This window comes from Mauremys reevesii, linkage group 15 (assembly GCF_016161935.1).
Source record: "Mauremys reevesii isolate NIE-2019 linkage group 15, ASM1616193v1, whole genome shotgun sequence".
Lineage (NCBI taxonomy): Eukaryota > Metazoa > Chordata > Testudines > Geoemydidae > Mauremys > Mauremys reevesii.
The window spans coordinates 38326267-38343744 of record NC_052637.1 but is presented as its reverse complement, the minus strand read 5'-3'; the positions used below and the strand labels follow the sequence as shown (position 1 = coordinate 38343744).

Genomic DNA, 17478 nt, shown 5'->3' with positions numbered 1-17478 from the left:
AATAATGCCCATCACGGACTCTCACTTAGTATAACTATTTTTGGTTGAGATATGTATATGAATATGTGGAGGGGAGAATTCTTCATTTGCGGGGGAAAACAGTTACATTTTTGTAGCAGATTAGTTTAAAGATAAACATAGGGTCTTTTAAAACTGTTCAAAGATTAGGAATCAGGGTTGGCAATTTCCCAGGAAAAAATAATTTCAGACAGGGCACTGGTAAATACTGGTTTAAACCCAGTATAAACCAGGAAACTGGGGAAAATAAAATTATTATTATAAGAGCCTAATGAAAATTACTGAGAAATATATAGCAATTCAATAATAGTTTTGCAGAATATCTAATATTTAAACAACATTGAAACCTGAAATGAGTTCTGACACAAATAACTTCCTTGACAAAATACCAAACTGCAAGATATACAGACATTCCAATGTTCAGTATTATATTACATATATTAGAATTACCCCATTGCATTTTCGCTTTTTGCAACCCCAAATTAATCTCCAAATCTACTGCCTTATGTAACCACAATTTGAACTAAACTAAACCTAAATGTAATGTGGTGTACATTAATTAAACAATTTTTAACATAGAAAATGCCTCAAACTGGGATTAACCATGATTTTACTTAGTAAAAGCCACCTCTGGTAAATACCATGTCATCCTTGTTTGGAATGTTAGGAATAAGGAGGGGAGATAAACTTAGTGCGCAGAAGGCAAATGAGGCAGTAAAAAAAAAAGCATGATTATAGAACCATATGATAAATAAATATCAGTTGGTTCTGGAATATATTACACAGCAGCCCTGCCATGACCACACATATACATCATGTATAACACAAACATACAGTTGTTACATGTTTTACCAGACATTTTACTGCAGTGCCCAGCTGTCTAATCAACATTACCCAGTTTTCCTGTGCTTCCACTGCTAGGTAGAGGTATTCTCTAAAAAATATCAGCTGTTCTGTATAGGTGCACTTCAGATGAACTGAACTGCACTACACCATCACGTACAGTCTGTGTGGGTATGTACATGAGCTGTCATGAAGGCCATCAGTTGCCCACCGCACAGAACAGAACCATTTGCCCCTCATTCCACATTTAGGCTGCTGAAGCCACCTTGTTAAATGGTATACCTAAAGAGACGCAATGTTGTTGCAAACATGTTGGTCCCAGGATATTAGAGACACAAGATGAGTGAGGTAATATCTTTTATTGGACTAACTTCTGATGGTGAAAAAGACAAGCATTCGAGTTACAGAGAGTTCTTCTTCCAGACCTGCTCCAATGCCTGTCTCTTTCATCAACAGAAGTTAGTCCAATAAAAGATATTACCTCACTCATCTTGTCTCTCTAACAGCTAAAGAGACACATTTTTATTCACAAAGATCCTACAAAAATCAGCTATAGGTTTTTTAATATACTCTTCTGCCTGCCTGCCTTGATGTCCTCCTGTGGTGAGTGAATTTCCAAAACTGCTTTCATTCCCCAATGTATTGGTCAGGCCCTGGGTATTGAAGCTGTCTCTCCCTGTGTTACATGACATCAATATAATGCTGTGTTGAGAGTTCAAAGAGGCCACGTACACCCTCTGTCTCAAACCCAGTTTGCTGCTGCCCCATGACAGCCAATGCAGCCATGCGGTCTGTGAACAGAAATCCTAGTTGTTTCCTTTGACACACTGTACACTAACTTATTGAAACTCTCTGTACTTAGAATGCTGCTGTACTGAACTTACTATGCACATTTGCACTATCTTTGTTTAGAGGCTGAGCTAGGGATCTTGCAAGAGCACTGAGAGAATTGGACTGGCTTTACTATGTTAGAATCTAAGTTATTAATATTCATACATTAGCATGATGTTAACTTAATGTCTATTAGTCCTGTCTGTGAAGTTGAGCTATATTATGAGGCCAAGTGTAAAGCTGATATTTAGTCTTGAAGAAACTATTCCTGAATATAGTCTGGACAGCTGTCATTCATGGCTTAAAGGGAAAGTTTGTGTTTCCGGGATGAATTTATTAACTGCAAATTTATGCAGCTTATTGCTGATAAGAAAAAAATGAAAGTCTTTGTTAACTCTTTCACTGAGTCCTTGTAAGGCACTGAACTATGCTTTAATGCTCGTATTCTGTAGATAAGGAGGAAGGAACAAAGCTGATTACACAGTGACAACATCCCAGATAACCAAGCCAACACAGCCAAATCCAACCCCAAAGACCACCACCATATAACAGGAAAACAAGGACTGAAATGTTAGTGTGCTTGGAGGATAGCATATTTCAAAGAGGCCTTTGCCAATGTTTTCCCCACTCATGACTGGATAGAACACCATTCAAAAATGAGGGAGAAGAAACAAAGAGCAGAACGTAGTTCAGGAGGGGGAGCAAAATCTATGCTGTAGAAAATCATAAGGTCTAATTTTGAACTCATCTAAAAAACAGCTGCCATGTCTTTTGTGCCCAGACTTTAAACCTTTTTCCTGCAGCCTTGCTCTAAATTATAGTACTACAACAGACAGCAAATCCCGAGGGTGTTTAAATCCTTTTGGTGACTCACGGACATATAGGCCTGCTTAGCCACTGCAAAGCCACAGGAGTAATGGTTGTGTGTCCAAGAGGCCTTCACCAAGGTTTTCCTCATTTGTTACACCATAGGTAAACACCTGAAGGAATTGGGAATTACTGTATTACATAATAATGGATTCCAATTAAATACATACAACTCATGTAAAGCACATGTTAATCAATGTTACTGCATAAAGTACAATTTAGTCCATAAAACAGCTCAGTCCTAATACTGGAACAACATAAATAGGCATAGTCAGACCTGTTCACAATGATGACCTAGTGGAAAAATGGTGTTGCCAGTCTTAGCACTGGATAAATGCATCCTGGAACATAGAAGTACAAATCTCAGGGATCTGCTAAGACATGGTCCACCAGTCTCAGTTTGCAAAGCATTAGCTTGCATGTTTCTCAACTACTTAATAAAGAATATCCATTTGTAATAGGAAGTGTTCGTTGTGCTTTATGTTTAGCATTGTATGTTAATGAGCTCAGTAACCTGGATTTTCGTTCTGCTTTTTTCAAAAAACATGAATAGACAAATCTATATTTGATTAGAGCAGCCAAGGGGCACATACAATCCAGTTGGTCCCAGTGGGCACACACGGTCCAAGCCAACTCCCCATTCTGCCCTATGTGGCATGCATGATAGTCCTCCTCTTGCAACAGAGATACCAGAGAGATGACATTGTCAGGGGAAGCTTGTGGCAATAGAGTATGTGTGTGGAGGAGATGGTGTTTAATAGCCTTAATCTACATATAATTTTGAATTAAATTAAAAATTGCTCTGAATTCTCTTTTTATTTTTCAGATTTTCTTGAGCACATTCCTCTTCCTGCATAAGCTGTCAGAGGAACAGCAAGTAAGTAATGTAAACTAATGGTTACCTCTCTCTCTCCACCTCTGTTTACTCTTCTTCACACTTATTCCTCTACAATAAACGTTCTTCAAAAGTGTTCATGTCTGGTTTTTAATTTTATAACACAAATTTTAATTTATGTTCTGAATATGCAAGCACATAGTACTGCATTTTTTGCAGCAAAATTGTCATCATCTCTCTCTGCCTGTAAGATAGATAGGTGCTATAGTGCCCAGGAAACCAACCGTAAAGAGCTTAAATGAAAATCACTGTATAAGAGCTAGGTATAATATATTATTATTAATAATAGAGAGAGAAGGGAAAAACTATAACTAGAAAGTATAAAACACTTTCAGGATTTAACTAAAATAGCTTTTCTATACATAAAAAGTCATGATATTATAGCTAATTCAGCCCCTTCCAGGTTTATAGTGAAGTCCCAGATAGATACATTAGTAGGCAGTTGATGCAGTCATAGGCATATGATACATTTATTTACCATTTGCTTTCCCACCACATTATTTTTACATGCACATTCACACATAATATAGTATAAATTATGTATATTACAAACAAAAAATACATTAAAAGAACATTATTAAGGTTGCAAAGTCAAGCCCTCAAAAGTTAGGAAATGTCTGACTTAAGGTTGCCTGTGCAAATTTAATTAGCATCCCCCTTGAACATATGCATGATGATACAGTCTTTAATTACATGTTCAGAGGGGTGTCATGCCACAGACCCTCCACCTGCTCGGGGTGGGGGAGACCAAGAGCAGCCCCCGGCCCATGTCCCTGCTCCCCCCGGCCCCGCCGCCCTGGGCAGATGGAGTGTCTGTGGCTCCTCACAGCTGTCTGGCCGCGCAGCTCTTACCATGCCCAGGCTGTGGCTCTGAGGCCTCATCCCCCAGCTGGAGCCCCGTCAGGGTAAGAGCCGCACAGGCAGCTGTGGGGAGCTGCGGACCCACCACCTGCCCTGGATGGGGGACTTAAAGGGCGGGGACACAGGCCAAGGCTGCTCTCAGTCCCCTCACCCCAGGCAGGTGGAGGGTGGGTGGTTCCTGGCCCGCTCTGGCTTCCAGGTTGGCCAGCAGCCAGGCAGACGGGGTGGGGCCATAGAGGGACTGGGGGCCCTCGGCCCCCCCACTTTTGGGCAGGCTCTTCTGCTCCTCTCGCAGCTGCAACTAAAGTCATCGGGAGCTATTCTTGAATATATGAGTGCTATATAATGTGAAGTACTCTAAAAATCTGGTCCTAGTCATCTCAAACTGTACTCCCCAAATTAGCAGAAACATTTGACTGTAATCTCTTGTAACTTCATCAACTTGACAGGCCTGTTGTGAAGCATTCAGATACTGTAGTGATGAGTACCATACAAAAGCTTATGAGGAAATTAATAATTCTGTCTTCAGAGTAGGCTGTTAATAATTTGTAGTAAATAAGGCCTAGGGTCACACATTGAACAGTCAGGAGAAAACAAAATATTGAAAAGCTGCTCATTAAATTGGCACTGTCCATCCTGTGCACTGAATGAGGCAGGGTTCCTGTGGAAAAAATAGTATGTGACCATGTAATTAAAGACTATCATAACGCATATGCACTGACACTTTTTTAAACTCCTTTTTACTCACTAATTCAGAACTTCTCTGCATCCCTTTCTCTAGTTTAACTAACTTATGCAAGTTAATGTCATGCCTTTTAGTGAGAGAATGCACCTCATTTATTTAACCTCAACCTACTCCTTTGACTTTCTGCACATTTTAAAGTAAAGAATGTTCATGGGCTGGCAGAATTCTTTTACAGATGTCATCTTGAACATGCTACTTGGGTACATGTGTGCATGCACACACACACAATTATACAGCAAAGCTTTCATCAAGATGTCCTGTTTCTTTCCTGTTTGACTAAATAGAACAAAAAGACAATTCTAATTATTCCTTCAAAAGTTCTATAGAAGTCGGAAACCAACAATAAAAGAGCATGAAAGGATTTCCTGAAATATGAAGAGATTCTTTAACAATCAGATAATACTTTTTCTTGCTTTCCAGTTTACTACATAAGTGTGAAACTCTTACCATTATAGAATGGTTCCAGATCAGTTTAAAAAAAAAAAAAGAAAAAAGAAAAAACCAAATACTGTTCAAACTAACCATGCAGAAGATGTCCATAAATGTGCAAATGACTCAATTTCACTATGGCAACACTTCTCAAAACTTTTTCACAGTATGGTCCACATTTTAAAAGAAAGATTGTGAATGGGAGAAAAAAAGTCCATGAAACAAATCACATAACATCCAGTTGGCAACTACAATAATTAAACAATTTCTTACATTGAAAAGTAAAAAGTATCTAATATAGTCAGTTTCTAGTATTGTAATTTAACAACTGGAAAAAAGGAGTTGGGGACCAACAATATCTCCAAGGACCACCAGTAAGTGTTCCATGGACTAGCAGAGGCCCATGCACCACAGTTGTGAAACTCTGCTCTATATAAAGTCTATGAGTGAAAGTTGCACCTGTGCACAATGCCTCTGCACCACTTAAGGCCTATTTTGAGGAACAGTGGGACGTAAATGGTAACTTGAGTTGTTTCTCTGCACAGGAGTAAGTTTCACCCTATATGCACTGCGTTTATGATGTGGCAGTTAATTAAAATATGATAGACTGAAGTGCGAAAGACTACAGTATGTGGGTCTATGTAAAATTCAGAAAACTAGCTGGAAAATACACTGGAGTGGGAAGACATAGATAAGATAAGAAAACTTACAAGAAATTTTGATCTGGGAGAAGCAAATCCACAACATGAAATAATAATTTAGAGCCTCCACAGATCTGACAAAGGGGAAATTTTTTTTTTTTTACCTATTTTTTATTTTCATTATTATCTAAATTGAGAGAAATCTTTTGAGAGGTGTAAAATCCTGGGGTAAAATTAAAGGGGAAATTATTCTTTAAATGAAGAGACAGTGAAGCAATGTAATTTAAAACTATCAATAAAGATACAAGTACGAGCTAATTTTACATTGCATCTGTTTTTTGCCAAAAGTTATGAAGATTAGGCATGGTCCTCAGGTTTTCTGGCAAGTTAGCTACATAGCCCTTGCTGCTGTAAAGTTTGGGTGTGTCTGCTTTCAAGTATCTGTGGCTCATACTGGAGATGCTTTCAGCAAAGACAATTAACAGGTAGTTAAATACGCTTTATTTTTATTTTTTTTTTATTTTTTTTTTTAAAAAAAGCTTCTTTCCTGTGCTGAAGGTCCATTGAAGCCTGACCATAGACACTAAAACCATTTCAAAGGCAGGAAAGGCTGTGGTCTTCTCTGTGGTGTCCGGTGCCTTTGAAGTACCCATGACAGCTGCTCCCAGCAGATAGGAACTGGGGGGGAGGGGGGGAATTAATATACTGTACTTTCAAATCCACCAGCTGTAAGTAGAACAAAGCTGAGCTAAAGTATATTTCTTTAAAAAACACCAATTTCTCTCTACTGAGAATTCCCTCAGCAGATACTTCAAAAGAGAGTGACACTGTGAATCAGCTGAAGCTGAAATCAAGAACTATGTGTGGCTGAGACTAAACACTGCAGGTTCCTAGGATTTCTCCTAAATTCTTTATTAATTTTAAGTACATTAAAGTGAATTAAAAATTAAATAAAACATGCAAGTATTATTTTTAAATGACTACAAATTATATTCCAAATAAAAAAAAAAGAATTAATCATGCCAAAATTGGAAACCTTTCTTTTGTAAGCAAAATTAAAAACGCCAGAGTATGCAAATTCTAGGAGATACTAGCATATCCCGTATGCAGGAAAAACTGGGCTTTCAGCCTCAAGCCTCAATAAGAGGGCTTGAGGCTGAATAATGGGGGGAGAGATAGCTCAATGGTTTGAGCATTGGCCTGCTAAACCCAGGGTTGTGAGTTCAATCCTTGAGGAGGCGACTTAGGGATCTGGGACAAAAATTGGTCCTGCTAGTGAAGGCAGGGGGCTGGACTCAATGACCTTTCAAGGTCCCTTCCAGTTCTAGGAGATTGGTATATCTCCAATTATTATTATTATTATTTATTATAAGAGGCAGATCCTGTAATCTTTAAGCATTTGTGTTGTCCTTACTCACAGTACTAGTCTTTTTTAAATCAATAATCAATGGGATTACTTGTAGAAGTAAGAACAACTACTCATTTAAGATAAGGTTGCAAGACCAGGCCCTATGTGCTCAAGTTGCTGGAGAGTTAAAATGTATTTTTTTCTTTTTATGTGTCAATTCCATTTCACAATAGCAATCAGACACTCGAGGCACAACATTTCAAAGCAATTATTTCATTTTTCAGATACTTAAGTTATTCAGACTTTGGCCTGTTATCTTATTATATGACCCGAGGCATGCTATAATCTTGTATCTTATTGCTCAAACAAACAGTCAACTTTAATCAATATTTGGAAATATAGCTATTAATTCCGAAACAATGACAAAAATATATGTCCAATAAAACAAGGCAAGGGGAAGGCTGCTTTGAAAAATGGTACAGAATCTCTCCTGACTCTAAATAAAGAATAACACAGAGGAGCGAAAAGTTGGCACCATTAAAAGGAAATTTTAAAGGGTCTGAAAGAACAGAGTTCTCGATACAAAATAACCACATAGAAGTAGCCTTGTATTATTAGCAGAAAGGACAACACAAAAAGAACGTAGTATCTAATGACAAATTATCACAATCTATGGTAGAGATCACCAATTTTTCATGTTTGCGTGGTTTTAAAGAATCTTTAAGTGAAATCTGAACAGATACAACAGAGAAAGCTAGTAGGGGATAAAAATGATACGTTTGAATATTCTACTGATGTTCTAGTAGCTTGATGCTTACTACTCTTTCCTTAGGTTTCAGTGATGTTACATAAAACATAGATGTTCTTTTGATATAACAAAAGTAGTAGTGAGCCAAAACAAAATGAAACAATACAAGACATCCTCCTAGAGGATAATATTCAACTTGGTGTTTACCCCAATACCGGTATTGCTACAGAAAATCATTTAAAAGATTAACTAGAAAATAGTTTTAAATACCGAGCTTACTTCTTGTAAGTTTTTCTTCTTTTAACTTGAGTTTTTACTTTTGTGACCCAGGTATCCAAAAGCCCTGAATATTGGAAGCATCAAGGTACAAGATAAGAAATTGCTCACTGGTTTTTCAAACCATGACATTTTTAAGAATTACTGTTTTCCTTTGAAGTCTGACAAAAACAGTCAAGGATTTGTCAGTGAAGCATATTTACGCCTTTGGTATTTCCAACCGTGTACATCAGGAGAAAAAATTACCATTGGTCTCAAGTAGCAGTAATATGGTAACATCAGTTTAACTTTTGGCAAACTGCAAATTAGCATACAGTACTACAGATTACGTTCTTAAAGCTATGGAAACACAATCTGTGTGAGCATTAAATGCATATTTTTCTTGCAACTTTTAAGAACCATGCACAGGGGGAGTCTGGAGAATTACATATGGCAGAGTTCACCAGGCATGCGACACTAAACTGATAAGAACAAAGTGTAAAAGAAAACTGCACCAATTTTAGCTAAGCACAATGTTCTGAAAGGCCACATGCTAAGAAGCATCTATCCCCACATCTAAAATGCAAAAAGTTTCTCCAGCTCCTTTATGTCGCGATGATGCTGTAAAGAGGTCATTATAATTGCTGAAACCATCTCCAAAGAATATTCATGTCCTGGTTGAGCAGATCTACTGGAAAGGATCTATACCAAACACCTGTAGCAATCACATCTGATGTAAGGAGGATGTTGGGAGAAGAGAGCATAGTTATTCTTGGCTGAGCATAAGATGGAGCAGTTAGTCCCTCACACTTCCCTCATTTACAGATAGGCCCCTTGGACAGATTGCAAAGGTGGCGAGAAACAACAGGGGGCTTAAAACCTCCTTTGGACCCTACTCCATTACTGTGACGAGCAGAGCTGTGGATGAAAATAGAATCTGCCCCAAAATGTTGATTTAAAAAAAAATTTCAACTGTCTTTGGCATTTCTGAGCTACTTTATTGAAGAGCAATTTACTAACACTAGCATATCAGAATCCACGTATAGGATTATGAACTAATTCCCCCCATTTTAATATGAGCTTTAAAATGGAATCTAAAGAACAATTTAAATTAGTAAATGATTAATTAACAATCTGATTGCTAAGCCAGTATGAAAGCAAGATTAACTGAGGTCTGCAATATTACTACTGAGGAAATTAATGTTGCCTTTTACCAAGATGTCACACAACCAGTGTTAGGCTAAATAATGAAAATAGTAAAAAAAAAATGGGGTACCCACTATGAAAGATCTCTGTTCTTTTCCCCAAGATTAATGGTCTTATGATCTGATATTTAAATATTGCTTTCCATCCCCAGGTGCTTATAAACAAAGGACCCAGCCCATTAAACACTTACTGCTGAGCACAGTGCTCTTTACTTGAAGAAACCACCACACTAAGTAATGCAGGATTAGTTCCAAAACCATCATATCACCTCAGAAAGCACTTCGTCAACCACTGAACTGCAACTCACTCTAGAGTCAAATGTGACAACTGTTCAAGCAGCACCCAGCAACATCACACAGCTAGTTAAAGACAGAAAGTGATCACAGACTTCAAGTAACATGGTATAACACTCCCTCCCTGTTTTTATGACATACTCTCTTGGCCTATAAAGGCGAAGTAGTAAAAATAATTTTCATGCTAGTTAATAACGAAACCATTTCAACTGGGAAACACAGAGCTTCGGGATTTTGTTTTGACTTTTAGATCAAGGTTTTTAAGATCTTCAGACTGTTCTTAAAGTTGACTTAGAACTTTGTCATAAGATAAAAGTAGTCATTTAAAGTCAGCAGACCAAATGTCCTTTGCCACCCAACTTTATCAGTGGGCCCGGAAACCTCATGTTAGTTCATCTTACAAAAGGCAAAGTATGTACCTTAAACAGTTACCAAGATGAGGTAAAGGCTTCACTCCCAAGACGACCATACTATAGATGGAGCACAGCAGCAATAACTATCTAATCATAACTGCAAAATTAGATAAGGCATCCAGATTATTTCAGTATGTCAAACTACCACATAACAACAAAGCTTGAATTCAAACATGACCTTGGACTAAAGCAATTCAGTCTGACAATACAACACAATCTTCTTTACTTTTGTGAGAAAAATGATCTGCTACTTCTTGTGCTCCTGAAGATGTTGATTTACTACACATAGCCTGGTTGCTGCTGTACAGAGTTTCATCTTAGTCTATATACACTAATTTACTCCATCCCTAGGCTTTGGTGCATGCAACTTTCTTGCTATCTTATTTATTTATGTAATCTCCTTAACCACCAGATCACTAAGCCACTAATGCAAGTAACCTCTGCAATGGTCTTTCCATGTGTAAGAAACAAAAACTTATTCCCATGCTCTACTAGCAATAGGATAAACATATCAGTGCTCTCTATCCATTTACTACAGGTAGCTTTAACTTAATTGTGATGGACAGGAATCATAACTATGCTCTTATTGATGGGCTCTGTACACACAGGAGTCCAACTTTGGAATTAAAAAACAAAGTGGAACCCTTACTGTTTGTGAATATTTGGTAAAATAAAAATGAGAGACTCATAGGTATTTATAGCTATAATTGTTCCAATGTGACAATATAAAGCCTTAATACCTACATGTTACTATAGTTACATTATGTGTCAGTCAAACCCTTCACAGTATACATAGTGACATCAGGACTGGTAGCCATGACAATTCTGTGTGAGGATGTGTCAGACTCTGATTTGAAACCATCTAGTCTCTTTAATTCAATTTACCTTCAAAGTTACATATCACAAGCATTATTGTTCCACCCAAGCTCTGGACAGGACCCTCTTTCAGGACCCAGTGAAGCTATCCCATCCCTTAACTGCTCAACCCAGAGACCCTTCTAGATATAGTGAGGCAATCCAAATATCATAGAATCATAGCACTGGAAGAGACCTTGAGAGGTCATCTAGTCCAGTCCCCTGAACTCACGGCAGGACTAAGTATTATCTAGACCATTCCTGACACGTGTTTGTCTAACCTGCTCTTAAAAATCCCCAATGATGGAGATTCCACAACCTCCCTAGGCAATTTATTCCAGTGTTTAACCACCTTGACAGTTAAGAAGCTTTTCCTAATATCCAATCTAAACCTCCCTTGTTGCAGTTTAAGCCCATTGCCTCTTGTCCTAACCTCAGAGGTTAAGAGAAACAATTTTTCTCCCCGCCCCCCTTGTAATAACCTTTTACGTACTTGAAAACTATTATCATGTCCCGTCTCTGTCTTCTCTTTTCCAGACTAAACAAACCCAATGTTTTCAATTTTCCCTCATACATCATGTTTTCTAGACCTTAAATCATTTTTGTCACCCTTCTCTGGATTCTCTCCAATTTGTCCACATCCTTCCTGAAATGTAGCACCCAGAACTGGACACAATACTCCAGTTGAGGCCTAATCAGCACGGAGTAAAGCAGAAGAATTCTCATGTCTTGCTTACTCCTGCTAATACATCCCAGAAGGATGTTCGCTTTCTTTGCAACAGTGTTACACTGTTGACTCTCATTTAGCTTATGGTCCACTATGACCCCCAGATCCCTTTCCGGAGTACTCCTTCCTAGGTAGTCATTTCCCATTTTGTATGGGTGCAACTGATTGTTCCTTCCTATGTGGAGTACTTTGCATTTGTCCTTATTGAATGTCATCCTATTTACTTCAGACCATTTCTCCAGTTTGTCCAGATCATTTTGAATTTTAATCCTATCCTCCAAAGCACTTGCAACCCCCTCCCAGCTTGGTATTGTCTGCAAACTTTATACATGTATTCTCTATGCCATTATCTAAATTATTGATGAAGATATTGAACAGAACCGGACCCAGAACTGATCCCTGTGGGACCCCACTCGTTATGTCCTTCCAGCATGACTGTGAACCACTGATAACTACTTTCTGGGAACAGTTTTCCAATCAGTTTTGCACCCACTGTATAGTAGCTCCATCTAGGTTGCATGTCCTTAGTTTGTTTATAAGGTGGTCATGCAAGACAGTATCAAAAGCTTTACTAAAGTCAAGATATACCACGTTTACCGCTTCCCGCCTATCCACAAGGTTTGTTACCCTGTCAAAGAAAGCTATCAAGGTGGTTTGATACTATTTGTTTTTGACAAATCCGTGCTGTCACTTATCACCTTATTATCTTCTAGATGTTTGCAAGTTGATTGCTAAATTATTTGTCCCATTATATTTCCAGGTGCAGAAGTTAAGCTGGTCTGTAATTTCCCGGCTTGTGCTTATTTCCCTTTTTATAGATTGGCACTATATTTGCCCTTTTCCAGTCATCTGGAATCTCTCCAGTCTTCCATGACTTTTCAAAGATAATCACTAATTGCTCAGATATCTCGTCAGTCAGCTCCTTGAGTATTCTAGGATGCATTTCATGAGGCCCTGGTGACTTGAAGACATCTAATTTGTCTAAGTAATTTTTAACTTGTTCTTTCCCTATTTTAGCCTCTTCTGATCCCACCTCATTTTCACTGGTATTCACTATGTTAGACGTCCGATCACCACCAATCTTCTTGGTGAAAACTGAAACAAAGAGGTCATTAAGCACCTCTGCCATTTCCACATTTTCTGTTATTATTTCCCACCCCCACTATTGAGTAACGGGCCTACCCTGTCCTTGGTCTTCCTCTTGCTTCTAATATACTTGTAAAATGTTTTCTTGTTACCCTTTATGTCTCTAGCTAGTTTGATCTCGTTTTCTGCCTTGGCCTTTCCAATTTTGTCCCTACAGACTTGTGTTAGTTCTTTATATTCATCCTTTGTAATTGACCTAGTTTCCACTTTTTGTAGGACTCTTTTTTGATTTTTAGATAATTGAAGATCTCCTGGTTAAGACAGGGAGGTCTCTTCCCACACTTCCAAGGGCTGAATGTGTTCCCTCTGCAATACTTCCTGCTCATGGTAGCCTAGACATAAATCTGGGCAGGGAACTGAATCTAGGTTTCCCTCATGGAAATACAAACATGTATTTGCCCAAAAATCTAGCTAATGGATTACCTGCAGCTTATGGAGCTATCGTATCATTGCTGTAAATCAGAAAGAAGTCCTTTATTTAGAAGATAATAATGCTGCTGCAGCCCATAAAATGGCTCAATCCTCTCAGCCCCCAAAAGGTGTTACTGAAGAGCCATAATAGTTGTGAAAGGGAAAGGAACAGAAATATAAGAAGCTTCCTACAATAAGCAGAAGCAAGCTATTGCATCCTGTAAGCCAGAGAACTACTGTAACTGCCTATCAAAATTAAGCACTGAAAAAGCTTATTACATCTTTAAAATGATAATCTATCAAAACCACTTAAATAAGAATCTTTTCTAAAAACATAGTTTGTGCCAAAAATGAATTAAAATATTAAAAACAAGAACAGACTAAAACTAAATTATCTAATTTTTTTAATATGAGAAAAAAATAGACAGAGGCAGTCAAGCCATTTTATTTTTTATAAATGCATTTTTTATTTTTGTAGGGCTAGGAATTCTTTAGGAAATAGTCAGTGCCCAGAGATAGCAAAGCAGATGTAGAGGAAACAAGGAGCTTTTGTATTTAATTCATGGCTTTGCAAACAGAATAGCCAGCTTTGACAGAAAGGAAAGAATGCCAACATAATGAGTGAGTCAGACCAAGACTAGGCTGGATGCTGGAACTGACTACACTGAAAAGACAAATACCACCAAATAAAAATTTACCTGTGTTGGTCCCAGGATATTGGAGAGACAAAGTGGGTGAGATAATATCTTTTACTGGACTAACTTTTGTTGGTGAAAGAGACATGCTTTCTTCAGGTATTTGTAGCTCAAAAGCTTGTCTCTTTCACCAACACTAGTTGGTCCAATAAAAAAATATTATCTCACCCACCTTGTCTCACCAAATAAAAATGGCAGACTGACCTGTTGCTCATATCTTTGTTTGAGTTCTTCCAACTGCCAAGAGAATTCTTTTGACTGCTTTTCACGGAGAGATTTTGATCTGCTTAGATCTGATTCCACCTTTTCCATCTACAAGGTAAACAAAGGGAATATTTAGTTTTTAAATGTATAGCTTTAAACACATTTTGACACATTTTTGATAGATGATGGCTAATCAAAGACCTGAAGATAAAAGTCAATAATAAAAAATCTCCATTTGTAAGGAAATGAACATATCAGTATGTTGAGGATCATTAGTTAGTTACACAAATATGTCACCTATATCACCTGTTTCTGATTAGCATGCAAGCTCTTATTTTTCATTCAATAGTTGTTACATCCCACAAAAATCAACTGAATATTATATACACAAGACTAAAAATACTTTTTTTAAAAATATACTGCTTGTTGAAATTTAGTGGAAGTAATGCTCTGAGTTGGTGGCACAATCTATACATTTAAAATAAATTTATCTTAAAATCAGTAAAGAACCTTAAAGGAGCAGCAAGTTCTCTGAAAACAGTCATTGCGTATGAATAACGAGTCACACAGATTCCCCTACATGGTATCAAGGAAGCAATTTCATAACTTAGTTAACAAAGGCTTTTGTATCAAAAGCACAATCATCAGTTCTGTGTCACAGTTCCAAGGGTTTATGTACATACAATACGACACCTCGCTTCTTACCCATCAATTCCTTTTAGATCTAGTTCCCAACCTAAGTAGCAGTACCTCCCTAAAGGGGGCAGAAGAGGGAAGGGGAATATAGCTATAAGGAATCCACTTTCTGCTGCAAGTCCATCAGCAATACCAGAAGAAGAAAAACAATGCATTTCTGTACCCTAAGCTAAAATTCCTATTTGGCCTACAGCAGTGCCCATAGATGTATTTGCCAATGGGCTCAAATGCCACTTCTAAGCCAGATAAGGAGGAGGAAAGTAATCACTAACTAAGGGGAAGCCATTTTAATTAAGTTATCTCAAGTAAAGGGAAAGATGCATGGCCAGGAATTGTTTTTCCAGATATAGGAAGGGGACGAACTGCGGCACTGAGGGAGGTCACGGAGCTGCAGGCGGCGCACAAACAGCAATGCCTCTCTTCTGTGTCCCCCCCAAGTAAGCCCTTAAAAGAGGGACCTCATCACCTTCTCTCTCCTCCCAATCCAGTTTAGACCCATCCTTGTAGCCCATTATTTCCCCATCTCATACATCAAAGAAAGGGAGGCCCCTCAGTTTTCCCCAACTACACTTTACAAAAATGAAAAACTAAAGCAAAATAAAGTCCAAAATATTAAAAGAATCATCTTTTTAATAATGAAAATGTTCTAAAAATTTACACAGAAAATGTATACAAATAAAGTAATATATTATATAAACTCTACAAATAAAACAATATGTTTCTGTTATTTAATCTCTAGCACAGAGTATGCATATTGGCCATAAGTGCAATGAGGCTTTCTGATTCTCATTTGCCAATCCCAACAAATACTAGAGCCAAAATATCGTCACATATTCTGTTTATTCATATTTTGGCAGTTACTATTTGGCTTTGTAAATACTTTTCTTTTGTGAGTGATGTGTATACAGTGCTTTTAATCTAGACTTCTATAAACCAGTCTGATTTTTCTCCCTTTGTCTTTGATGTAGCATGCAGTGTATGCTATTAAAATCAATTGGCTAATGCTCGAAGCAGCATGTATGAAAACATCAGTTATATTTATACCCACATAAACACCAATAAATGAAGTTTTGTCACAGGACAGCCACCTAGACCTGGAAAAACACAAAACTGAGCTTAAAGTTGAAATTGTTTCAGTCGCCCATCTAATGGACATCAGATGACTTAATAATCATGAGCTTATTGAAAAATAAGAAGCAGATGGCAAGTAATTTCTCAAAGTCATAAATTACATGAATAAATAAACCAAATATCAATTATACTAACTGATAATGCCAGACCCCACTCCATTTGTTACTTCCTTAATTAACATTACAATGAAAAGAGGATTTCAGAAGTTTAATATTTGCAGTGAAGTTCAGAGTCCAGTGTTGCTATAGTTACTAAAGATTCCATTTTATGATGTCGGTAGGTCATTCTATGCTCTATCCAACTAGGAGAAAGCAATGGCATTTGCTCCAAAATTATATCACTGTGTCTTCAGAAGAACATATGTAGCTTATTTGAGAATTGGGTGCATGTGTGGAGGGGAAATGAGAAAGGACGGGTGAAAAGAGAGCTTCAGTATTGTTTCTCTGAAGTACTACTTGAAGCTTAGTCAGTGTAGCATAGTTTCCTACAATGTCTTACATTATCATTTGCTCTTTATGAACTTGACCCCAAGAGGTTCATAACCTGCAAGCCTCACTGAAGTCAATGAAAGTTTGAAGAGTTCAGTACCTCTCAGGAACAGTCCCTATATTCTGAACTGCTTGAAATCTTAGAAGTTTAGAAGGCATGACTGCCACATGCTATCAACATTTACAACATGGTTTGATATGTCTTAGCTGAAAAACAATAGCCTTGAAATACTCATTATAGAGAAAATTGTGCTATATGCTTAATAAAGGCAACGCATAAACCGATTTGCTCTGTCAAGAAGGAATGTGCAATTGACATCTGAGTTTTCTGGGTTATAGGATGAACATATAGGGCCCAATTCTGCCACACTTGTCACTGAAAGCAAAGGAATTAATCAACTTGAGTAAATTTGGTATCATTAATCCCAGAGAGCTATGTTAGAAACCCAGGGGTAAACTGTGCTACTTGAGCACTGTGTTTCAGAGATACCAGACCGCAGCAGCAAGCCTCCCAGCCAGGGTTGACAGACTCAGGATCACACTACCGCCCTACCTGCTGGAGGCTGGTGCTCAGGCTCTGAAGCCTAAGGAAGATGGTAGTCTACAAAGCCCAAGTTCCAGCCCAAGATGCAACTTCGAAGTGCCATCTACATAGCTATTTTTAAAGAGGTAGCTCAAACTCCATAAGCCAAGTCTGTCGACCTGGGGTGGGAGAATTGCTGCCAGGGGTTG

General features: G+C 37.9%; 1 protein-coding gene across 6 annotated transcripts in view; it reads right to left on the bottom strand.

The window, feature by feature from the left end:
• The window catches only part of CEP112 (centrosomal protein 112), a 270371-nt gene that overhangs the window by 120887 nt on the left and 132006 nt on the right, over window positions 1-17478 (bottom strand). For all 6 annotated transcript variants that reach the window (XM_039502349.1, XM_039502348.1, XM_039502352.1 and 3 more), the window contains one exon: window positions 14432-14539. In XM_039502349.1, the coding sequence (XP_039358283.1) occupies window positions 14432-14539 (108 nt within the window). The remainder of the gene's footprint in view (window positions 1-14431; window positions 14540-17478) is intronic.